Here is a 26,177-nt window from a genome sequence, read left to right on the forward strand (position 1 = left end):
ATACTTTTACTTAAGTACTTTGACCAAGTACTTTGAACAGCACTTGATTTGTCTAAAATTGACTAAGTGGGAATTGAGTGCAGAACTAGGGGCGGAACTTGCTCCGTTCTCAAACAAGCATTTTGGAGCCCCTGATTGAGGGCATAGGTAGCAGAATGAGGTGAGCTACTGGGGCCATGGTCCTACCATTATTTTTTTTTCCAATACAGTATCAGCAGCTAGAAAATTTGGGACAGGGCCAAAGATTGTTTTTTTGGCCCCTCCAACCAAAAAGGTGTTCCACTGCCCTTGATTGAGGGGGTCAGGAAAAGCAGGCGAACTGAGGATCAGTGGAGAAATAAAGGAGAGCTAAGGATTGAGGACCATGGAGAAGAAGAATGCACTAAGAGAAGGGAGAACCTGAGGATTTGAGCACGGCTGGGGATTAAGTAGTGTTAAGTGTCACAAATGTTAGCAATATCCTTCAGGTGTGTCACAGTGAAAAAAGGTTAAGAGCTACTGCTCTGGAGTTCACCTTGTGCTCAGTATTAGCTCTTCTGAAATGGTCTCACATGACAATCAAAGCTTGCTAATATGCAATCACCCTATGTTGTACCTAATTGTTTAAATTGAACACCCATGGCAATATTATCACTGCAATCGGTATGGGTACTAAGATCATATTACCCTCGGGAAAGCGAGCCGAGAGTTACACAGGAGAAGGGGGTATAAGATCCTCTGAGGTCAGCTGGTAGTGTTCTGCTTTTCTGAGTATTACTCTTAATGAGATTTAATCCTTTATTGCTTAAGACACCTGTGATGATGGTATTTATAGTTGCAATCTAATAAATACAATATTGGTGTATTGCCCTGTAATGTGATTGCTAAAACTCCTTTCTCCAGACAGGTTTGTAAGATTGTCTGCAACATGTGACTGCAGACTTTTATCTCAAGCCAAAAAAGTTATTTTTCCAGAGGCAGAGTTTAAATATGTGGATAGTATATCCTGTAGATCATGGCACTGTTGCTGTTAGAACACAGAGAAAGAAAGGCAAAATGTCTTGAGCTTCCCAAGATCAGCCCAATGATTTAATGACAGAGATTAAAGAGTTTGAAAAGATAGTGGTCCCTGGCTACTCTATCAAGTAATTTAGAAGTTTCAGACTGTTCTAAAATTCAGACAAGATATCATAAGTCATATTGCTGATCTAGTATTAGAGGGATAGAGCTGTCACTATCCAAACCAAAAGGTAAAGAGGTGGAATGGAAGAGGAAAAAAAGATGCTTGATAGTCCTTATTTAAGGTAGAAGTATGTGTATAGGCAAGATGATTAATCGGGTCCCAATTACATTAAAATAAACTAGCAGGTTGCCCTGGGGGGGGGGCAGAGGCAAACTAGTAAAAAGAGGTGTATGTTTCCACAATTTTAAGGTTACTTGCAATTGATTACTCAGCAACCTTTCTCTGAGTTCTAATAGTGTATACTTAGACTTTGCTCAATTGATAGTGTGTACTAACAATTCTTTTCTATGGATGCCTGTTGTTGTTAATACCATTCAGCCTGTCTAGATCGTGAATCATGTCTCACATCTGTTGTCTTATCTTTTCTTCTCCATTCTTCACATCTGTGTTCCTCCTTCCACCTTCTCTCATCATTTCTTCATTGTCCACAAAGAAGGAAAGACTGTGGTATTTCTTCTTCTTCCAAAGTCTCCACTAGAAAACATTGGTCACCTCAAGGGGAAGGGCAAAGGCTTGAAACGGAAGGCCTTTCACAGTAGCTGGGAACGGTATGCTCTGCAAAACTGCAACAGCTCTTTTTTGTTTTCACTGTGGCCCACATTGATTTTATCCCTTTATAAAACTAGGTAAATCTGTATTTACAGCAAGATTTTTTCATTACGATACAAGAAGTCAGTTTATAATAAGCCACCTAACTTGTATGGCAGGAAAGCATGTATTAGGAAAGAGAAAGCATTTGCAGACTTTCCCTTTTAAAATTCTTCCATGGAAGTACCAGGATACACTTATACCTGCTCTTAAGCATACACAATGTCCTATTTGATTTGATTTGCTTGTGAGTGAATATGTGGCATAATGCAAACTACATTGCACCATGGAACGCTTCTGACAAGTCAGACAAATTTATGCAACACAGGGTGTATGCACATATGTTTAAGTGCCTATACCTAGGCAACCTCTGTGTAAAAAATCTGGTCTGTGCGCAGAAATGCCTTATAAAATTATTTTCTAAAAAGGCAATTTTCAAAACCATATCTGAAGTTAAAGAAGAATTTTTTCTACAGAAATGGGGGCTTTGAAAACTGTCCATATTCAATACAATTAAAATTACCCATGGTATTATACAACAGGGGTAATTTTGTTAATACTGTTTTGAGGCATTCCTAGGGTGGGAAAAAGGCAGGCTACACAGCCATAGGCATAGGGCTCCTTTTATCAAGCTGTGGTAGGTGGCTAACCGCGCAGAATACCACGCGTTCAACCACCTGCCGCGCTAGTCGCTAACGCCTCCATGACGAGGTGTTTGTTTTTTGGTGTGCCGCAGGGGTTAGCGCGTGATGAAATGTCTGACGGCGCTAAGCCCCGGTAGCACACCTTGATGAAAGGAGCCCATAGTTTTATTTAATTAAAACTATGTTCATTTTTGCCAACAAGAATTACCTGAAGATAAAGCAGGTGCCCAGGTCTTTATGGATAATATTTCAGGGACAAATAGGGCAAAGCTCTAATTATTGGTAAAAAACACCATGGATAAAACCTATCCCACAGAATTTGCATCGATGTGGGTATGTGATTATTGGGCCTCTAAGCATGATTATTACATTATTATACTGCCAGAACTTCAAAGCCAAGAGTGTTCAGTGTGCCTCAGCCAGTGAGCCATTGGTTTTCTTATATTATGAAATCTGCTTTATTTCAATTGATAAGATCAAAGAGTACAAGCCAAAAATATTGCAGGTTTTAGGTATTCCTGGGAAGATGCTTATATTTGAAAGGCTATTCCCACCTATGAATTTGTATACTAATTCTGCTGAAACCTCATGCAGTATAGCATTCCAATATGTGTAAAGAATGATTACTTCACTTGGACCAAAGAATAATTTCAATACAAGATTATTTTTAAAGGAAAACCCATGAATTGTATAACTTTTTTAAAGCACAACAATTAAGAAATAGAATAGTATAAATATAATAGAAAATAAGTTCTCACTAACAGTCATAGAAACTAGTTTGGTCAGTAGTTTTCAACAATATGCCCTGCTGTAAGTAGTCACTTTGTGATGGTTATAGAGAGAAATTCAGTAATTAATAGTGATCATAAAATACAATTTGGCGACCAGCAATTTTTTTCCTGTCAAATAGCCAAATAGACCATTGAATTTCAGAAAATGTCCTCCAAAAATGGAAAAAGACCCAGTAATTATTTTTTTCAAATTGATATGCTGTTGTTCTGTATTTACTTCCAGCAGTGTACAGTAGATAAGAGCAATCAAAATAAATAACAATTAATATTATCATAATTATTAAGCTCACACCTTTTTTTCTAAGGAAAGTTGTATTAAGAACATAAGAAATGCCATACAGAGATAGACCAAAGGTCCATGAAGCCCAGCATCCTGTGGCCAACACCGGTACTGTTGGCATTTTCCCTGTTCCTAACTGGCTGAGTATTTAAGGTTTTTTTATTCCTGAACTAATGGAAGGTTAAGTGACTTGTCTAATGTCACAAGAAGCCACAAGTAGGATTTCAACCAGTCTGCCCTGATTTCTCAGCTGCTGTGTAAACCACTAGTCTATTCCTCCATTCCTACAAATATTGCAGCTATTCCCCCCCTCAAATACTCTCAAACACCAAGCTTTCAACCTTAAGATCATTGCAACAAATAGGTTTTCAGTCAAACCTCATGAAATCCCTTCCACTTCACAATACTACTCTTGAGGCCTTCTATAGGTATGGAATTTTCACAAAGAAAATCTTTTCCCAATCTTGTGACAGATGAACTTTATTTATTCCAGGTGCAAAGTGAAAATTGTGTGTATGTTCCTGAACATAATCCAGTACCTTTGAGCAAAGGTTAAAAGGACATGAACTTGCACACCTTAAAGGCAAATAACAAACATAGAAACATGATGGGAGCTAAAGGCCAAATGGCCTATCCAGTCTACCCATCCAAAGCATATCATTATCTCCTCCTTTTCAAAAGAATATGCCACACATGCCTGTCCCACACTTTCTTGAATTCAGACAGTCTTTGTCATCCACCACCTCTACCGAGAGATTATTCAACACATCTACCACCCATTTCTGTGAAAAGGTATTTCCTTAGATTAATCCTGAGCCTGTTACCCTTCTTAACATTCATCCTATGCCCTCTCATTCCAGAGCTTCCTTTCAAATGAAAGAGATTTGCCTCATGCACATTTATGCCCTGTAGGTATTTAAATGTTTCTATCATATCTCCCCTTTCCCACCTTTCCTCCAAAGTATACATATTGAGATCTTTAAGTCCTGTCCACATAACACCTTATGATGAAGACCACCTACTATTTTAGGTAGCCTTCCTCTGGACTGACTCCATCCTGTATATATCTTTTTGAAGGTGTGGTCTCCAGAATTGTACACAATATTCTAAATGAGGTCTCACCACAGTTTTAAACAGGGGCATCTAGACCTCCTTTTTCCTACTGGCCATACCTCTCCCTGTGCAACCTAGCATTATTCTAGCTTTCGCTGTCACCTTTTCAACCTATTTGGACAACTTAAAATCATCATATACTATCACACCCAAGTCCTGTTCCTCTTTCATGCACAAAAGTTCTTCACCCTCTAACTGTACCATTTCCTTGGGGTTTTGCAGCTGAAACGCATGACCTTGCATTTCTTAGCTGCCAAATTTCCAACCATTCTTCAAGATTCGCTAGGTCCTTTAATCATATTATTCACACCATCAGGGGTCTATTCTATTGCAGATTTTGGTACTATCTACAAAGAGGCAAAACCTTAACTGACAGCCCTTCATCAATATTGCTTACAAAATGTTAAAAATAACAGGCCCAAGAACTGAACCGTGAGGCACACCACTGGTAACATTCCTTTCCTCAAAGTAATTTTCCTCTGTTGCCTTCCACTCAACCAGTTCCTGATCCAGTTTGACACTTAGGGACCTATCCCAAGGGCACTCAGTTTATTTATTTGACGCCTGTGTGGAATACTGTCAAAGGCTTTGCTAAAATCTAAATACACCACATTTAGCACACTCCCTCTATCCAATTCTCTGGTCATTCAGACCTGCCTCTAGTAAATCCATGTTGCCGTCGAGACCTGTAATCCACTGGATTCCAGAAACGTCACTGTTCTCTATTTATAAGTGTTTCCATTTATTACTAACCACAGAAGTCAATCTTATGTGCCTGTAGTTCCCTATTTCTTCCTTACTTCCACTTTTGTAGTGAGGGATCAAACCTGCCTTTCTTCAGTCCCCCTCTACCACTTCCCTTCTCTAGGTCAGCCAGCAGAGCTGCCAGAAACGTCCCTAAGTACCTTCATACCCTTGGATGTTATTCCAACTAGCCCCATCACTTTGTCCACAGTCCTCTGAAAATTGATCAGGAACTATCACACCTCCATTCCTATTGGATCCAGCACTACATGAACAACCAATGCAAGTGCATCAATACTGGGAATGCAATGTTAAAATTAATCCATCAATCAACCAATGTTGTTATATTCTGTATCTGCTAAATCTCCTTTAGTGATAGACCAACAAGATTGCATTGCAATAGTTTAGTTAGAGGAAGAAAAATAATCCAGAAACCAAAGGTTGATATGTTTGAACATATCTGACTACTATTACTAACTAAATATAAAATTACTATGAATTTCATTTTAGTAGAGACCATTGAAGCTTTTATTTAAAACATATATAAAGAAAAGTGCAAAAATGTTCCTCAGTATCATACTGTAGTAAATAGTCCAGTTGTCATATCACTGCACAAATTTTATCAGATAAGAGCAGGTCATCTAGCCAAGAAGGTAACAATCTGTCTAGCAACTTTTAATGATTTCTTATGGCAGCATAAATATTGGAAATGCTTAACCAAGAGGGTTCTGGTAAAATGTAGTTCAAAGCTACAATTTTCTTCAAAGTCGATAGTACACTTGCATATTTAAGTTGAATGTTTTAGAGCTGGGAGTTAGAAAGAATAAGTTTTCTCACTCTAACCAAATTAGTTATATAAATTTGTGAGTACATGAGAAGTTCTTCAAATAATACACTACCTGTACTGTGATCATTTTATTGCAAATGCTAATGCTGTTGTGTGCCCTATAGCCGGTCTATTTTGCTTAATAACCATTCTGATACCTTGATGCCTTTTCTGCTCTTTTTCAGCAAGGCAGTATGGGTACATCCCATTACCTTGAGGTTGTGTTCTTTAGTTGTTGTTTTAAAATGCGCTTATTCTGTGAATACTTGCCTTGCTATACAAAAGCTGTGAGAGACCTGAAAATGCACAATGTTCCTTAAAACAGTGCTTCTAAGTATAAAATAGCCTGAATGTTGTGATCACTGTTTGTATGTTTGTAAAATTTATATTTAAGTAAGTTCCTTTTGTTTAGGAAAGTTTAATGAAGAGGCCTTTTAGTGCTTGTTATTGTGGAGAGCTTTCTAAGTCATAATCTCACAGAAAGTTGAGCTAAGACATAAGCTCTGACCAGTTTAACTAGCTTCTAACACTCTAATCCGACTATTACTGCTGATTTCTGTTACAGGCAGATATCATGGGGAGTACTAGTAATTGTATGTAGAGGAACAATATGCAAAGCTATGCTCATTTTCTTTATCTACGGTATACAAGAAAATTAGACTACGTTCTACTCATTATAGATATTCTTCTACTTGTGCTTTTATCTATCCACTGAATAGGAGTCCATTATACAGTTAAGAACTATGAGCTCACTTTGGCTAATGTGCTCTGGAAATTAAATGATTCTTCCTCTGCTAGATGATGGAGAAGTCTTGGGAAGTGCCAGCTCAGCTTTCCAGTATAAAATTTTTCCCTATGTTTTCTTTTCAGATCTTTCATTGATTTGTGAGGCTATTGTTCTTATCACCTGCGATTACATAAAGCAGGCAAAGGGCTGGTCATTTGGGCTGAAAAATGCAGTGCCTCTCTAATAGGAAATCTCACCGCTTCATTCTGCACAAGAACAATAGACTTTTCTTTTATTTGATATAATTTTTTGAGCATCTTTAAAACTTCCTACTCATATATAGCAGTGCTGCCAGTGAAGCATACATCCCATAGACACTTTTTTATCAAAACTTTATATCCCCGAATCCCCAACCCCATGCCTCCATTTCACCCAAGCCCCCCATTCTATAGTGAATCCTGGAAGAAGTGAAATGACTTTACATATTCAACAAAATAAATTTTATCAGACCTTAACAATTTAAGATTCTGCTCCTCGCAACTGGAATGAGTGTATCCCAAAAGGGCTCCCAAAGAGATTGAAACTTGTAGCCAGCAGGTGAAGAAAATCTGAGATTTTACAGTACTCCATATAGAAATCATGAGAATCTGCCACTGATGTTCTGTAGGCAAGTGTAGAAAACCAAAGGGTCAAAATAACTTTTTGCGCCGTGAAAACTGTCCATTTCAAGAAAGAATTGACTCATTACTTCAAAGGCCCCTGACGCTTGCACTGTGAACCCAAGGTGAAAGCAGTAGTAAACAGTTCATGGGTATCCATGGTAAAGCTGCATCTAATAAAAATTTTGTGAACTCCAAGTCCCAGTATATCTGAGGGAGGAACCTTCATTGGAAGGTCTTGTCTGCAGCCACTTCAATCTCTTAATATAAACCATATGAGGGCATGATCAGAAATGATATACGGACTGGTTTCCATACTATGTGCATGAAAAAAGCCCTGTTGCGATCAACCCATAATCAATTCTATATTGTGAGTGTGTGCCCAGAATAAATGGGTGCAATCCCTCTTACCAAGGTATAGTGTTCTCCAGACATCTAACAGATCTAAAATGGAATAAATTATGGGAATACCCTTGGACAAATTATAAGGATGAGATTTGTGAAGATAGGAATGCCATCCCACTGGAGCAAAGTGTGAATAAGCACCTAAAAAAAAATATTGTCAAAAACATTTGGAACATAAACATTATAGAATATTAACTATTAACGATTTAAGGTAACCTGAGGAATTACAAAAACAGCCTGAGGGATCTTGTCATAGCTGGAGAACAGCTACATCCAGGCCCCTACAAAATAAGGTCAACACTCACGCTTTATAGAGCTTAGCTGGAGCACCTACTACATCTCCCACCCACCATTTTAAAGTTCTTGTGTTCCATTGCGTGCAAATATTTCCTGTTTTTAAAAAAAAAAAAAAAATCGCCTTAAGCTGATTCAAGATTTGCAAAAACTGTTGTGTCTCATTAGGAGAAGTACCCCCATTTGCATTCCAAGAAATAAATTTATTATCCAGACTAAATAGGAAAAAGAGAAAAAATACAAAGGAGCACATAGTTATGAGTAGGGCTGTCCCAGGCAGCAGCTCCACCCCAATTTCCAATGTGAAACATTCTATGAAGATAAGGCAGTACTCCACACCACCATAAATGTTTCTAGAGTGATGTTTTTGGTTGCATTTGATGTCAAATATCTATATACTTATATAAAAAAACCTCATCTAATTAAACAAAAAAAAAAACCCCAACCCAGGGACTGTATGTAATCCAAATTGCATCTATACTAAACAATAAACCCACTCAACCCTGAGATCTAGTCTATATTTAACACAAGTCCGCTTCTGTCCTAGATCAATCAATGGAGTTTAATTACAAAAGTTCACCTGTAAAGAAAAATGTCAAACACAGCTTTCTGTTCCCAAAAATGACAGTTACTATCTTTTGGGACATGAATTGTGATGGTCACATAGATTTTCTTTAATCTGGTATAACTGTCAACTCAGAGAATTACATTGTAACCCTACAAATTTTGAAGGAATGATTTGAGAAGAGTTCAGAAGCACAAGAAGAAAATTTTTGTTGCAAACTGTTGCAAAATAACAAGACTAGACCTCACACAGCACAAAACACCACAAAGGCAATTGTAAAGAAGGGTCTCAGTTTTACTCTATCCATTGTATATAGCCCATCCACCTTTTTCCAGAAATGAAGGAATACCTTTGGCATCTACTCAATTTTGAATGTAAAGGCAGAAAGCATCCTATTGTAATCCTTCTCCCTACTTTTTCCTCTTGTGACTGTAAACTTTCCTTCTCCTATTTCCTTTTTTATCTTGTTTGTGTCATTTGATATTGAGCTTCCCCCTTTTCTCCCCCATTCATTTGATATTGTGCTTTTCCCCCATTCTTCCCAAACTGCTTAGATCTCTTTCTCTTTTTAACATTTGTGGTATTTCAAATGAATTTGAACTTGGAAATGACTGTGAGCAACTGGTTGAAGAGAGAAGATGTGCAATGTTTTCATGGTGGCTTTCAAAAACTGGTAGTGACAATGTCACCATGGACCAACGCAATAGAGTAGTAGTAAAACTACGTCAATACAAAACTGTAACTTTAAAAATGACAGAACTATGTTGAAATAGAGGTTGTTGCCATGGCAACGTCTCCCAACTTTGTCCCCCTTTTTCAGCCATTGTTAACCTGCGTTTGAAAATGAAGTCCACTTTTCTAGGGGGTTTGAAATATGCTCTTTCTAATGAGACTGATTTGAAAGAGTTTCTAAAAGGTATTTTTCTGTAAAAGCAGGCTGAAAATACCCTATTTTTGGCCTTTTTACACAAATTAGCAACTTTACACTTAATTTGTAAACTAATGGAAAGAGCTTGGAGGTTGAAATTGTACTTTTGAAAACAACGTTGTACTGAGACATGCGCCAAATTTCGCATTTATTACTCATTATTGTGGGAGCTAAGTAATGTCAAACTTTGACTTTTTTTGGAGCACTAATTTTTTTGGCCAAGTTTACTGTAATTCAGCCATTCACTCAGTGCTTGACAAAAATTATTATTGGTAGCACTGAATAGAGCTCCAAAAGTTGTGCAGGGTAGCTAAGTTTCAGTTTTTTTGGAAACATAGCTCGTGAGATATTGTGTCTCAAAGTTGTCAGAATGTCATCGTCGTACTGTATTTCATTGTGGTATGGGGTCAAACAAATGGCTATATCTCCACAAATATTCCACAGGCGAAACTAAAACTTTACCAAAGTTCGTTTGAGACATGGTGGACTCTGCATGTGAAGTTTCATCAAAATCCGTGATGGTCATGCAGGGCACTTTCCAAGAATCTGATCACTTGACATGGAATGACCCCTATGTTCTAGTTTATAAGAGGCTCTATTTCCTTTTTTAAAACTTTGTGCTAGCAGCCTGGTTATGGACTTGCCCTTTCCAAGAATGCTACCTAGTTCATAAGAAATCTAAATCCTTCATAAGAAATGTAAATTCATTGTCTCATCCACTTATTTGAAACCCTTGAGATCTACTTGCAGGACAAGAGGCAGGCATAACAGGGAATATTTCTAAGAATGTTAACCTGGGGATTCTAGATTTTATCTTTCTACCTAAAACCCCAAATTTGGCTTCTAAAACATCCCTCCCACACATTCTTATGTCATTAGTACCCACATTTACCAAGACAGCTGGCTCTTCTCTAGCACTGTCTAAAATCTCCAGACAAGTGACCATGCAACCAGGCACTGACACCAGTATCCAAATTATCTATATTTCTAGTTATTGAATGGCCAGATGAAACAACTGTCCTAACCCTTCCCTCCTGTGCAGAAACCCCTGGAGAGACATCCTTGGTGTGAGAGCATATTGCATTCCTGGAGAACAGGTCCTGCAAACAGGAATACTTCCTGATACGCCTACTTATTACTACTACTGTTTATCACTTCTATAGCGCTGAAAAACATACTTAGCAATGTACATTCAAAATGTAATAGACTGTCCCTTCTCAGAAGAGCTTACAATCTAATTAGGACAGACAGACAGAATAAATGGGACATAGGGGTGGGGAGTTTCTTGCAGAGAGAATGATAGGTATCATATGGTGTGTGGGGAGTTAGGAGTTGAAAGCAGCCTCAAAAAAATGGGCTTTTAGCTTGGATTGGAATACTGCTAGAGACGAAGCTTGACATATTGATTCAAGCAGTTTGTTCCAGGAAGTACAGTGCAGTAAGGTAGAAGGGACAGAGCCTGGAGTTGGCAATGGAGGAGAAGGGTACGGATAAGAGGGACTTACCCAATGAATGGAGTTCACAGGGATGGGAGCATGGTGGAGATAAGTGAGGAGAGATATTGAGGGGCTGCAGAATGAATGCACTTGTAAATCAGCAAGAGAAGTATGAACTGTATTTAGAAATGAATGGGAGCCAATAAAGTGACTTGAGGAAGGGGTAATATGAATATGGTGGCTCAAGCGGATTATAAATCATACAGCAGGGAAGAGAGATGGTTGAGTTGGAGACCTGAGAGAAGCAAGTTGCAGTAATATACATGAGAAGTGATGAGAGTGTAGATAAGGGGTTTTGTAGTATGCTCAGAGAGGAAGAAAGAAGCAAGAAGATCTGAGAGAAGAAGGAGAGAGGAGTCAAAGATGATCCCGAGGTTGCACTCTGACAAGACAGGGAGGAGGAGTATTTTCCACAAAAATAGAGAATGGGGGAAGAGGGGAGGTGGTTTTAAGTGGCAAGATAAGGGGCTCAGTGTTAGCCATATTCAGATTTAGATGACGGTGGGACATCCTGGCGACAATGTTGAACAGGCAGGCTGAGACTTGGGCCTGAATTCCTGTAGAGGTATCTGTTGTGGAGAGGTAGATCTGGAAGTCATTTATAGAGGTGATACTGAAAACCATGGGAGGAGATCAGTTAACAGAGGGAGGGAGTATAGATGGAGAAAAGGAGAGTTCCCAAGAGAGAGCTTTGAGGTACACCAATTGATAGTGGGATAGCAGTGGAGGAGGATCCACCATTGCATACAATGAAAGTGCAATGGGAGATGAAAGGTGCTCGCTTGGAATTAATTGCAAAACAAATAAGATGCCTTTAAAAATGTACTCTCTAAATGTTAATGGACTTAACCATCCTATTTAGCGGGAAAAAATACTTAATTTTTTGAAGCAGCAACAGGTTGATGTTTACTTTTTTACAAAAAACACATTTATCATCAAGCGAATCTGCAAAATTAGAAGGGGGGGTGGGTGAAACATTGTTTTACACCTGCGGTGGGAAAAAAGGCTGGTGTGGCTATCTTGGTTAATAAGACTTGTTCTGCTGTATTCGGTAATTCTAGAGCTGATTCTATGGGTAAATGGCTCAAACTTGATATGAGTTCAAGAAATGAGGCCCTGACCCTTCTTAATATCTATGCTCCTAATTCTAATCAGGCAAAGTTCTTTAAAAAAAACTCCAACAATTAATTCTATCACTGGCTACATCGAATGTGATTGTAGCCAAAGACTTCAATGCTGTCATGGATCCATTATTGGATAAACAACCTAGTAAACAACTAAAATCACTAGGTCTTGATAATCTTGTCCAGTCATGTGGATTGAAAGCTATATGGAGGCTTTTTCATTTTAATGCTTGTGAATTTTCTTTTTGTTCTCATGATCATCAATCATTTTCAAGAATTGATTACATTTTTGTTTCAGTTAATTTAACTCAACAGGTTACAAAGGCTAACATAGATCCGATCCTTTTGACGGATCATGCTGGTATTTGGATTGAATATCAGTTTAATGAAGCAGATTCTACTAGACCTGTTTGTAGATTTAATAATACATTGCTTGCAGATTCAAACTTTCTTGAGGAAATTCAAATGAAAATGAATGAGTATTTTCAGCTCAACACCTCAGAGGAAATCTCTTTGGAAACAGTTGGGAATGCTTTCAAAGCTACAATGAGAGGGCAAATAATTTCATATTTAGCGAATGTTAGGAAATTGCTAAAATCAGAAATTTCAAATTTGGAACAAAGTATTTTAACTTTAGACTCACAATTGGCTTCAAAATGGGATCAGGAAACTTTAAATGCCCTGTTGAAAGCTAAATATAATGAGATTTCCTCACAATTGGCTAAGAAAGATTGGTTTTCTCAACAGGCTCTGTATTATCGAAACTCAAATAAAGCGGGAAGATTATTGGCTATTACCTTAAAGCAAAAAAGAGAAAGTTAAAATTGTGGCTATTACTGATGATAAAGATAAAATTCATACCCAAATTAGTAACATTTTAAAACAATTTTTGGATTATTACAAAGCTTTATATTCTTCTGAGCTTTATTCAGATAAAGAAATTGAAGGTTTAGAATTTTTAAAGTTAATTCATGGGCCAAAAATTCCTGAGCATATAAAAGGAAATCTTGAAGCGCCTATATCACTTAAGGAACTACAGGCAGCGTTGAAGTCCCTCAGAGTTGGATCCGCTCCGAGTAGTGATGGATTCATGGTGGAGTTCTTCAAATCATTTCAAATAATACTTTTACCTCTTCTTCTAAATTTATATCAATCACAACTAACTAAAGGTTGTATTTCAAGTACTATGTTGGAATCTTTAACCATTGTTTTGCCAAAGCCAAATAAAGATCCCATGTTGGTTTCAAACTACAGGCCTATTTCTTTCATTAATGTGGATGGAAAACTTTTAGCTAAGTTATTGGCTGTAAGATTAGCCAAGGCTCTCCCTTTTATGATTGGTATGCACCAGAAGGGTTTCGTTGGTTAAAGACACTCCTCAAATAACACCAGATTGGCATTTCATATGCTAAATTTAGCAACAACAATGGATGATCTGGCCTTCTCTGTCTCTTTGGATGCAGAGAAGGCCTTTGATCGTGTAGAATGGACTTTCATGTATCAAGTGATGGATTGGTTTGGTATAGGATCTGGATTTATACAAATGATTCAAACTTTGTATAGTTCCTTTCTGCCAGCTTATATATTAATAATACTTTCTCAGAGAACTTCCGTCTCGCGAGGGGAGTTAGATGTCCCTTATCTCCTTTGCTTTTTGATATTGTTCTGGAACCCTTGTTGGCTATACAACAGGTAAAGGAGATACAGGGGATTCCTTATGCAGGTCGGGAATATAAGATCTCTGCTTATGCAGATGTCATCTTGCATCATTTGAAGAATCCTTAATTTACCATTCCGCATTTACTGGAATTGATTGATTTGGCAGATTTTCTGGTTACAAAATAAATTGGAGCAAATCGGAGGTTCTTCCGTTAAATGTACATTGTATAAAAGGATTATTTATTCATTCCCATTCCTTTGGAAGGAAGAGGGTATAAAATATTTAGGTATCGTGATTCAAAAATCATTGGAAGATACAATGACAGTAAATGAAAAGTCTTTATTGCTGAAAGTCAAAGAGATGTGTGAGCATTGGAACCCATTACATCTTTCTTGGTGAGGGAGAGTCCAAACCATCAAAATGATTATTTTGCCTGGAGTTTGATACCAAATGAGTATGTTGCCGGTTTATTTTCAAGGGTCCTTTTATAAGAAATTGAATGGAATTCTCACTAAATTTATTTGGCTGGGTAAAACTGCTAGAATAGCTTTAGTATCTTTGCAAAAAAACAATTGCGGTGGGTGGGGTAAATTTTTCAAATTTCTATAGGTACCATCAAGCTTTTATTATTGGCAGGGTATGTATTGGATCCTTCCTGAACTCATGGAGCATCTTCCGAATTGGTTAATAGAATGGCAACTCCTGTCCCCATTGCAATTGTGTCATGTTTTAAGTATCAAGTTACTTAGGATTTATAAGGACAGTAGAATTTTATTTTCCACATGGCAAACATTAAAATTTATTAATAACCTAATACCTATTCCAATTCATCAATCCACGTGTCAGTCCTTATGGTTGAACTCCAAGATTCAAATTGGCAAGTCTAAGATCCTCTGGAAGCATTGGCTGCAGGTGGGTATACGTACATTAGATGATGTGTTATCAAATGGGAAAATGCTTGATTTTTCATGACTGCAACAATCATTCAGCATTATAAAGTCTCAAGGGTATAAGTGGTTGCAGTTGAAGCAGGCCATTCAGCAAGGGTTCACTGACTGGCAAAATTTAAATAATCAGTATAGCTTGCCAGGCCTATGCTTCCAGACAGATTTGCTAGGGCATCAGGCTGCCAAGTAGTATAAATTAATATCTGAATCCTCTATAATAAAATCTTAAGCATGCATGCGCACTTACAACTCTGTTCCCTGACAGCGTGATGTGTGCCTCCGTGCCGAATTCAATTTCAGGCACGTGGGGTGGCTTGCAGCTCGTGTAGCGATTTGAGCGGCGGTGGTGGTTTGATTCCTGCGCTGCCACTGCCGGGATGCCTCTTCTCACCCCCAGACCAGCAAACGCAGCAGCCACGGGGCATTTGCTAGGCCGGCCCACTTCAATAATGTGAGGTGGGCTGGCCTAGCAAAAGCCACGAGGCTGCCTGGGCTAGCGGATGCTGGACAGGGGGAGCAGGAAAAGGAGAAGGCCTATTGCTGGACAGGGGGATCAGGTAAGTGGTGCTGCTGGACAAGGGGGAGGTAAAAAGAAGGGAGAAGGACTACTGCTGGACAGGGGGAGCCTGTAAGTGGTGCTGCTGGACAGGGTGGAGGTAAAAGGAAGGGAGAAGGCCTACTGCTGGACAGGGGGAGCAGGGAAGAGGTGATGCTAGACAGGGTGGAGGTTAAATGAAGGGATAAGGGCTGCTGCTGGATAGGAGGAGCAGTGATGGGGTGCTGCTGGACATGGGGGAGGTAAAAGGAAGGGAGAAGGGCTACTGCTAGACAGGGGGAGCAGGCAAGGGGTGGTGGTGGACAGCTGAGGAAAGAGAGAGACAGAAAGAAAGACAGCAGCCAAGGAGAGAGAGACAGAAAGAAATAAAGACAGACAGAAAGCGGCCAAGGAGAAAGAGAGAGAAAGACAGACACATCTATTCTAGCACCCGTTAATGTAATGGGCATAAAGAGTAGTATTTGAATAAGAAACCTAAAACTAGTCTAAAAGACATTTGGAGCATTGAGATAAAGTAGCAGATTTCTGCAACTCAATGGCCACGGATTTGGACTTGGAGGACGAGATGTACAGCGTCAGCATCCATGAGACAAACTTGTTTTTTTCTGTTATATAGAATTTTTTGGACCCCTGTTTGTTTGCAAAAGTTAGATAGTAAGTCTAATAGATGCTGGCACTGTCATCTAGATATAGGGACGCTGGATCATCTATTCTATTGTCCCTTGATACTTAGATTTTGGAGGTCTATTTGGGGGTCAAATTAATATAATATTGGAAATCTCACTGTCATTTTCATATGACGTAGTGTTTGGAACACTGTTAATGCCCAAGAGTCCAATAAATGCAAATAAGAATAGATTATTTCTTATCATGACAGGAGTTGCTATGCAGCTAATTATGAAAAACTGGGATAGAATAAATTATAATTTTTGGTGGGAAACCTTATGCCAAGTTTATAAGTTTGAACGTATGAACTCGTTACAATTAGGACACTATAATAAATTCAAAGAGGTTTGGGATACATTAACAAAATTTTGTACGGATTGATCATCAATATTACCCTTTGATTTCCAAATGAGTGTTATGCACATCCAGGAAAGGTGGGTGGGAGGGAGAAGGGGGGATAAGTACTTATCTTATTTGATTGTAATGAGTGCTGTTTTTTTGTACCAATTGTTGGTTAATCTGTTGCACTTTGTATTGGCTTTTAAATGAATAAAAAATTGGGGGGAAAACATTTTTGAAACCAGAACTGGAAGAAAATAGGGCTAGATTCACTAAGTAAACCAATTGGTTTGTGACCTGATTTTCCTCCGACCCGATTCACTAACCTCTGTGCCGATCCGATTCCGATCCATGCATACAAATGAGGGGAAACAGCAGGCAAAGTAGGAAAGAACACGATACACTAACATAATTCAGGCACACCGACTGGGCTGGCCGATCCAAAAACAAGTGACTGCTGAGGACCAGTCGCTTGTGCAAAAACCCTGCTCTCTGCCCCAATTCTCCTTCCTTCATGCTGCCCTGCTCAGCCCCTACTCTGCCTTCATGACATCTTCATGCCCCGACTCTGCCTTCTCCTTCCTTCATGCCACCCTGCTCAGCCCCGATTCTCCTTCTTTTATGCCATCCTGCTGAGCCCCGATTCTCCTGCCATCATGCCGCCCCTGTACTCTCCTGCTCTGCCTCCCTTCCCTGCAGCATGAGCCCATGGTTTTAACCCGCTTTAAACCCACGGATTAAAACCACAGGCTCGCACTGCAGGGAAAGGAGGCAGAGAGCAGGAGAGTCGAGGCTAGTAAAAATTTTAAAAAATTAAAAAAAACAGGCAGCAAACACATGCGCAGACCATCTACAGACAAAGTAGATGGTCTGCGCATGCGTCTGGATCGCTACCTAGCGATCCGTGTCATCAGTGGAGGGGTGCCGCCGATCACCCCCATTTGCATGAAGATGGTTGGTGAATCGGTCGGCCTGCCTCCAATCGCCCACGGATCGGACATGGATCTCTAGGTTAGTGAATCTAGGCCTTAGTTTTGTGGTGTTGCAGACTTCTTGTTATTTTGCACTAGCTTAATAGCTGCTAGGTTCATTATTTTCAGAACATGTCTTGAAACTGGTTGAAATGGTTTGCATTATATAAATGTTTACAGAGGTTTTGTTTTATTTTAAAGACTATCTTTTCTTCTGTGCCCTAATTGAAACAAGATTTCTTATCTTTTGATAAATCATGATCCTGATAGAAAACAAACATAACAAGTTTATACTCATTTGCACTGATTCTGCAGAGATATTGAACCCCTTGTGATGGACACCTTCTAAGGCCAAGAGCTTTCCAATTAAATTAGATTTCCAACTGTATGTTTAGGGGCGAGGATTTGTTAATTTGATTTTAAAGTTAGTTTGCATATAGCAGGCCAGCAACACTGATAACATTTTTGTGGGGGAAAAATCCTTACTAGATGAAATAGTAGGTATTGTAAACAGAATCTTGGAGTGTGAGCGACACTACGATCCCATGCTCCATTATATTAAAATGAAAAAAAGATGGCCACTTTTACAGAACATCATCTCTGAATCTGTCTTCAAACATATATAATTATATTATACTTCATTAATCTTTGTATTTGCTCTGATAGCTGGGGTTTTTTTTTTAAATTTTGCATTCCATCTTTCATACAAATGTATGCCAGATCACTTTTTGCAATTGTATACAATATTCATGTAAGACACAAAAAAATGAGATGAATTCTTTGTTCTAAATTTGACACATCTGTTGAGCACAAAAAAATTGGCCATATGGTTGAATGAGTAAAGTTGATGACTATATTCACTACTTGGGCTCCCAGGTCTCACTACATAAAAACCCAGGTCAGATACAGTTTTTTTTTCCAGTTTAGTGAAGTTTGGACTTTTACACCTACTGATATCCGCTTGGCCCTGAAACAGCCCCTTTGGCAAAACATGACCATGTTGGATGTGTATGTACAAAATCTGGGAGCCAAAGTAGCGAATAAAGCCTTCAGTTTTAAACGGTCTGCTTTTTATTTTATTACTAACCAAATTGGATCTTAAAAACCATCTGCCTTGCTGTTTCCATGCGATAGAATGAGTAATCCCATTCATATTGATGAAACTTTTCAGGACCATCTATCGCTTTTCATCAGACTACTGAAAAATGCTTTAGCCTTAGGAAGAGCAGAGTAAGGCATGCTGGATAAATTTGGTAGCAATAGCAAGCACTTCACAGGAAAAAAAAAAAAGTGATGTGCAAGATTTTGTCTTCAACATCAATACAGATAAAGGGGGAAAAGTCTTGCTTCAGGCAAGCTGAAGTGTACATTTTTAACATGGGTTTCATTTCATATGCGTAATGACTGCACAACAGTTACTACTGTAAAGAATACCAGCAAAAAAGTATTGTAGCATATGAGTGTTCAGGAGTGCATGTGTCCATTAGGTCAGATCTAAAAACAAAATTAAGGGATCGCAACTGTTTAAGTTCAGGGGGGGGGGAGTCCAGGAAAAAGCTATAATTATTTTGCATTAAAAGAATCTGATAAGTTATCTGGTTGGCTGAAATCTTCATCCCAATCTGTATCAAAACAAACTACCTACAAAGCATGCTTCTAAAAGCTCCACTAGCTTGGAAATTCCCAGATGAAAAACACAAAGGCTAGGGTGGCTTCTAACGCACAGAAGCTATGAGGTTGATAAGGCTTTGAGGACACTGAAACTTGGCTGACCTGCTTTCTCTGGTGTTTTTCAGGCTCCTGCTCAGAGAATCAGCAAAGTGAAAATCCAGCAGCTCAAGTGGATGGGAATGACTTGGCATCTCCCATGTCTCCCCGTGCTAGTAAAAGTCGGATGTCCATGAAACTGCGACGCTCCTCTGGCTCTGCCAATAAGTCCTAGGTTTCTCAGTTACAACCATAGCATTCTTTACTTTGATCATGGTAATGTGTACCCACACTGACTTAGTTATTTTCACTCAGAGAAAGTTTCTATGGTGGTATGCATCACAGACTGGCCTGTTTCTTGTACATGTATTATTTTTTTTAGTAAATGACACTGGAAATTTATATTTAACTTAATATTTTAGCTTGTTCTTTTTTTTTTTTTTTTTCATCAGAGTCAAAGCTGCCATATATTGTTTCTCACTGCAGATTTTGCACCTTTTTACCATGATTTGAAAATAATATAGGATGATCACTTTTAAATTTCTGATTCACATACTGAAATTGGAGAAAGCAGTCTTATCAAGTTATTTATTTAAAAAAAGTGTCCTTCCTCTCCTACTAATGGAATAAATATGTGCCATTCAAAAAAGGGTGCACCATTTTCAATTTCAGAATGCATTTAGAAAATTCTAATTGAATGATACAAGTTTTGGGGATATAAAAGACATGTATGTATTGGGTTATTTTAAGTTGCAGTTATATAATGCAAATAATCAAGAAAATGGTCTACTACCATTTCAGTCGATGTCATATATCTATATAAACATTTATTTTTCGCAAAACAATATGTAGTTTAGCTGCGGCACATGTGCCCAAGCAGAGGCTCAATCAGTTGGTGCTACTGTCAAACTATCCATGTACTCACAAGCAAGCGTATTGGTTGCATACTAAGAACAACTGTTGAAACTCATAAGAACCAAATTCTTTTAAAAAATCCTCATTCTGTTTTGTAAATACATGTATACTTATCCTTTATGTTTCTGAAGTTGTGTTTTTTATTTTAAACGTGTCTCAGTTAAGGAATTGATGCCACAAACTTGTTGATTCTAAATTTTTATTTTTTTTTTAATACAAATGTTCATAATAAAATGTATTTTTAGTACCCATGAAATGTTCCAAAGTCACCAAAGTCCTCCATCTGTCCATTAAACATTGTGAGCAGTGGTGAGGAAAAGTTCTGTATTCTTGCTGTGTCATGCCTCTGCCCTGCTCTGGAGAGAAAGTACTGCTAAAGAGGAAAGCTCTTTGAGACTCTGTGACTTTGCTGTCCTTGACTTCTCTACTAAGACTGTAAACTGGGGTGCCAGTTAAAGATGATAGATTTTCATGATGTGCCTATGTCTGCTGGAGCTTGGATTGAAACTACCAATTTTTTACATAACGTAGCTTTCAGATGGTAAAGCTATCCAAACATGACACCGCTGGCCTGAAGGTAAAAGAGCCTGTAAAGATGGGCCAAGTCCTTTTGGATATTCAGTTACTCAAAGAGCAAAGTTTATTTTGTTCATATAAAAAAAACAGTACAATAAACCATAATTTCATCAGGTCCATATCAGTTGGTTTTAATATAGTACATTTGAGTTTTGGGTGTGCATATTTTAATTTGAAATAAAAATATGATTTTGCAGCTCCAGTCATGAAGATGGTGTATCTGTTTATATAAAGGCAAAAGTCTGATAAGCGGTTCAGTGTCGTGGATATTAAAATTAAATCACATTAATCACTATAAAACTATGCTTTACCTACTTTTGTGACTGAGCTGATACACATATCTTCTCGGTTTATTCCTTGGTCTCCACCCCAGTCCACAAGGGTTGCCAGTGGATCATGTTTTCAAGATATCCCTAATGAATATGCATGAGGGATTTACATACTTCCATTGTAAGCAAATCTTGTTCATGCTTATTCATTAGGGATGTCCTGAAAACCTGATCTTCAGGCGGCTCTTGAGGACTGGAAGTGCAGACCAAAGGCCAGATTCAGTAATGTTGCCCAAAGTTAGACCCCAGAAAGATCCACACTAATTAGTATTCCATAAAGGGCTATCCTTGCTGAGTGCCCCTTATTGACTACTAGCATAGTGTAGATTTCCCACCTAGGTTTAGGCACAAGGATTTACACCTGCTGAAAATGCTGGTGCCTAATTTACAGTAGTTGGGCATGCAGATCACAGCATTCTATAACATTATGCCTGATTTCTATGAACATCCCTGATGACCCATAACCCTGCCATGGCCACAACCTTTTGAGTTGCATGTTAGAAAATTTAGGCACAGATGTTATAGAATAGTGACTAAGTAGATGCATGCACAAATGCAAATTATTGCCAGTTTACTCCAGTTATTAATGCCTTAACCAATATGTGCATATCTGCCCTTTGTATAAATTTGGACACCTGTATTGAATCTGGGGTCAATTTCTTCAATATGTGTTTCCTTACTGATCTTTGAGAATAGTATTTTAACTCAAGTGGTCAACTGGTGGCTAATATTTTGTCAAGTATCATCTAAACTTTGTATGCCACCATCACTGTAGAGCTACCGAGTGTGAAAGAGAAAAAGTGATTATAAAGCTTAGCATACTTAGATAGGAGTTGAAAATCATAGAGCAGCCAAATATTTGCACACTGAACGGAAAGGACATTTGGCTAACAGAGACATACAAACTGTCCTGTTCTCTTTTGTTCTTATACTCCTTTGGTGCATCTTTGGGCATAATAGTCCACTTTGGAGCAGTTTAGCTTCCACTTTTTAAATGTAACAATGGGATTTTTAAAAATTATTTCTTATAGGTGATGTTGGGTGTGTAACGTTCCTATGTTGACTGTGCATTTCTTCCTTTCTTGTTGGCTTTTAATGTTATTCTGATGCAAAATCCAACACAATCACTGTGCAGAACAATACATCAAGTCTCTTTAACTTTCAGTTTTTGAATCATTGTAAGCTTCCAGAAGTTAATCAAAAGAATTTGGAGAGAAGGGAGTGGAACAGTGAAGAGTTATGTCAGGTTTAAAAGCAAATCCCTTTTTGGGATGTTGTAGAGTGTGTTTTAATGGAGGGCTTAGGGGAGGAATTTTGCCATTGAGGTGAGGCTATGAAGAAATGTACAGTTTACAGATGGGCATGTCAAGCAAGCACATAGCCACTAATATTAGTATCCTCAGGACTCTATGCCACCTTGTGATATTATCAACAGCCGTATCTTGACCTAGTCTGTGTGGGTTTTTGTAAAATTAAGCCAGAGTAAAAATCCTGAGAAACATTTCAGTAGTAATCTATAAAAACTGAAATTGACTGGTCCCAGGAATTAGACTTCTTTTCCTTTTTTTTATAGTCTCATTGGTAAATGCAGTTCTTCCATAGGGAGATAGGGTGACTACTAGTGTAAGAAATCTGGGAATACAGGTATCCATGTTAATTTTTATATTCATGAGTGAAAAATTATTTTGCAGTATGCAGTTTATTCATTGTTTCAAATGTTATGTATGCTGTGGAAGGAGGAAAAAAGGGAACATTTTGCAGAGATGTATAAAATGAACCTGGCTGTTGTCCCTCCCCCCCTTCCACTTTGGAATTTGGGGGCAATAATTAGTGCACATTCCACTTCTGAGGTATTTTCCTAAGAACTCAACCAACCCCCTAAAGCTGAACAGCTCGCTTTCAGGTGGGCACCTTCTGCCAACAAAATGTAGCATGGCATTGGTACTAAGTGCATGTGTAAATATAGCCATAATGGACAATATAGAACTATAAATATGTATTGTCATTTCATGTAGTATCTACAGATTTGTAATGGTTGAAGAAAAGAGGACATGCTATTTAATAATACAATAAAATTATTCTTACCACCTTTTGCGTATTGGTGTCCTGCTTAATGTTTGACCTTGTACTGCAAGATCTTTGCACCCCTCATTCCTTCTCAAGTTGCCTCAGTGGACAAAGAATACTGCTTCCCAGCTGACAATATACCTTTATTTCAGTTGAGTCTCTTTTTCCATACTTTGTGTTACCATGTATCATTTTTTAAAGAAATACCTAGTTATGAACGGGTACTGAAAAGTACTCAGCCCAAACAACCAACTTCCTAAATTCTGAGTGTAATTTTGCCACACTACCTGAAAAGGAGTATTATCTTGTTTTGTTAAGTGCCAATTTGCAGAAATGAAATTCTACATTTTGGCATTGTATCAGATCATTAATTGAACTACATCCACGTCATTCTCTTCTTGGTTGGGCTGCAAACTTTTCAGCACCCCCTGGTATACTAATTCAGTGTTCTTGTCCCTTAAAAATAGAGTACTGTACAGTATATTTTGCTGGCAGTGTAGCAACCAATCAACCCTTGACTACTGTTTTGGTATGTATGAACTGGAACAGACAATAACTTCTTCCTGTCCTTTTCTCCTTGTTAAGCTGCAACTGACACTGACATTACTGGCTATATTGTTCATTTTTAATCTGCAGCTGGATGGAGCTGTGTAAGAATTAAGTTGCACTTTTTAAAAGTTTCTTTTTTATTTAATTTAGTTATTGATCTTTTATAAAGACTGTTTAAGACTTGTAGACATCATTTTATTGAACCAAGCAATGTATGCCCACCTAGAAGGTGAGTGATTTCAGTTGTTAAAACTGCTGTGAAAAATGAATTTAAAGTAGTTGGAGGGAGAGACTCCTTAGCAAAAAGACAAAGATCATGTAGCATATTTCCAAATATATTGCACTTGAATTGGCACATCATTGTGTTCTGAAGGGATGAAAGATTCCTAAAACCCTATCTGTAATTTCCTAACTAGAATCAACTGTTGAGATGATCTTCATTATAACAGCATTATCTGTGGAAACAGGGCTTTCTTCTCCATATATGTCTACACACTTCTCTTAAAAGAATGTTGTTTTTGTTTTCAACTTTTTGCTTGTAAAAAAATAATTCCCTATTCCAAAATTTCATGTAAATTAAATCATTTAGAAAGGCAGCAATTTTCTTAAATTAACAAGAGGCTTGGGAGATGGACTTAAATTATGAGTGCGAGCAAATTTTTTTAGCATTTTAAGAAACAATGAAAAATAAATAAAGAGTTTGTTAGGGGGTGACAGTATTCTTTATTAGACCTATAAAAGTGTTTGTTTTTCACCTATTCAGAAGATCCTCCTTAAGATGTAGTAATTTCTCAGAAAGGAGGGTTCTACTCTGCATGGACACATTTTTAATAGTAAACTGCATTTAAAATGTATGTAATAAAATCCTATTTATAGAGGGTTTAATATAAAAAATTAGCTTTTATGGTGGCAAGTTAATAGGCATCCCAACTTTATTTTCTTGAAATATGACTACTCATGCTACAAACCTTGTATTTTTCGGCACATAAACAGATTCAGAATAATAAAGTAGATAATCTCCTTATTACAAAGTATTATATTGGGTAACCTAAACTAGCCATTAGACATTTTAAAGTGTTTTGCTTAGTAGAAAACTTTTGTTTTTGGCTTTTCTTCAAAATAACCACAAAATTCTGATGCAGTCTGTTCAAAAATAATGCCTTTGTTTATTTTGTTGGTGCATATTTCCAAGTGTTCAAATAAATATTTAAGTGGAAATGCTGAGGAGAAAAAGCGATGATAACTGAACTTGCATTTGCAAAACTCCTATAGCGAACAGGTCTAATGTACTGATCAATCTGTACCTGATAGCTAAAATAGAAATTGCTAATTTAAACTTCATAAACTTAGGAACTGCTCTAGGGCGGCAGATTTTCTCTGGATTGTATTCAAACATATTGGATGCGTTTCAGGGGCCACAGTAAAATAACTTTTGAAGGAAGGAACACATTTTATTGTATACATGGTGAAAGAATGAGATACACCCATAAACATGTACTACAAATATAATAGAATATGATACTAGAACTGGGGTTTTTTTTTTTGGGGGGGGGGGTTTGTATCATCTGTCAAGCTGGAAAGTTTTTTTCCCAAAAGATTTGTATTGTCCTTTAAACTGTGACTTTTTCTGTTTTATCAACTGAAATTTCCCACATAAATACAGATAATAAATAACTGATTTTAACAAATTCTATAATGCAAGAACATTCGAGGAGTCTTTAGTCTGTTGTACATTTGACGCTGATAAGGTAAACACCAGACTAAGCACAAAACTTTAGTTTTTCAAAACAAAGGTTACATTTTACTGCATTTCTAGATTTTCTAATAAAGTATATTTCAGCAAACTAGTTCAGAGGATATAAATACTTTATTGTAAAAGAAATGGTCATTAGCAATTTTCCAACAATTAGAAAATGAAAAGGTGGCTCAACTTTTCTTTTTGTAATGTTTGATCCCAAGAAATAACCATTTGATTCAACCTAGATTAGAACTGTTATTTGGGAGATCCACAGTAGCTTTTCTTAAGACCGGAAAAAGAGTAACATCACCTTTCTTGCTTAATGGATATACTGGTCACTGATTATGGCACTGATATGTACTTTATGCAGTGCTTATTTAGAAAAACGGAGGGAAATTGTATAATACCAAGGGGGAGAATCTTGTGTACCACCCTAGTGGCTCTGGTTCCTATCTTCTCTTCCTTTACATACATTTGTACCACAGACACTAAACCTTTCCATAGGAATTGCATTTTATAGGGTATGAGGATAGACTTTCAGCTCAACAATTTTACATGTGTTTTCCCTTGACCTTCCCGTAGAGCATCACACACGCCCTGTCGATAATTACAATATTATTTCCAGGACCCACTTTGACAATTTTATTTAGTTTAGGGTAAGTAAAATATAAATACCCCAACTGTCAACTTTGGACAGGTTTCGAGCACTTGTAATTTAGTTTTGATATGCGGTTATATTTTAAAACAACCA

At 37.8% G+C, this 26,177-nt stretch overlaps 1 protein-coding gene across 9 annotated transcripts in view; it reads left to right on the forward strand.

Moving 5' to 3' along the window:
- The window catches only part of RALGAPA1 (Ral GTPase activating protein catalytic subunit alpha 1), a 678,446-nt gene extending 655,283 nt beyond the window's left edge, over positions 1-23,163 (forward strand). For 8 of the 9 annotated variants that reach the window (XM_033952521.1, XM_033952520.1, XM_033952524.1 and 5 more), the window contains one exon: positions 19,342-23,163. In XM_033952521.1, the coding sequence (XP_033808412.1) occupies positions 19,342-19,487 (146 nt within the window). In that variant the 3' untranslated portion in view covers positions 19,488-23,163. The remainder of the gene's footprint in view (positions 1-19,341) is intronic. The other variant, XM_033952522.1, reaches the window with a different exon arrangement.
- The last annotated feature ends 3,014 nt before the right edge of the window (positions 23,164-26,177 follow it).

The sequence above is a fragment of the Geotrypetes seraphini genome, chromosome 7, assembly GCF_902459505.1.
Source record: "Geotrypetes seraphini chromosome 7, aGeoSer1.1, whole genome shotgun sequence".
NCBI lineage: Eukaryota > Metazoa > Chordata > Amphibia > Gymnophiona > Dermophiidae > Geotrypetes > Geotrypetes seraphini.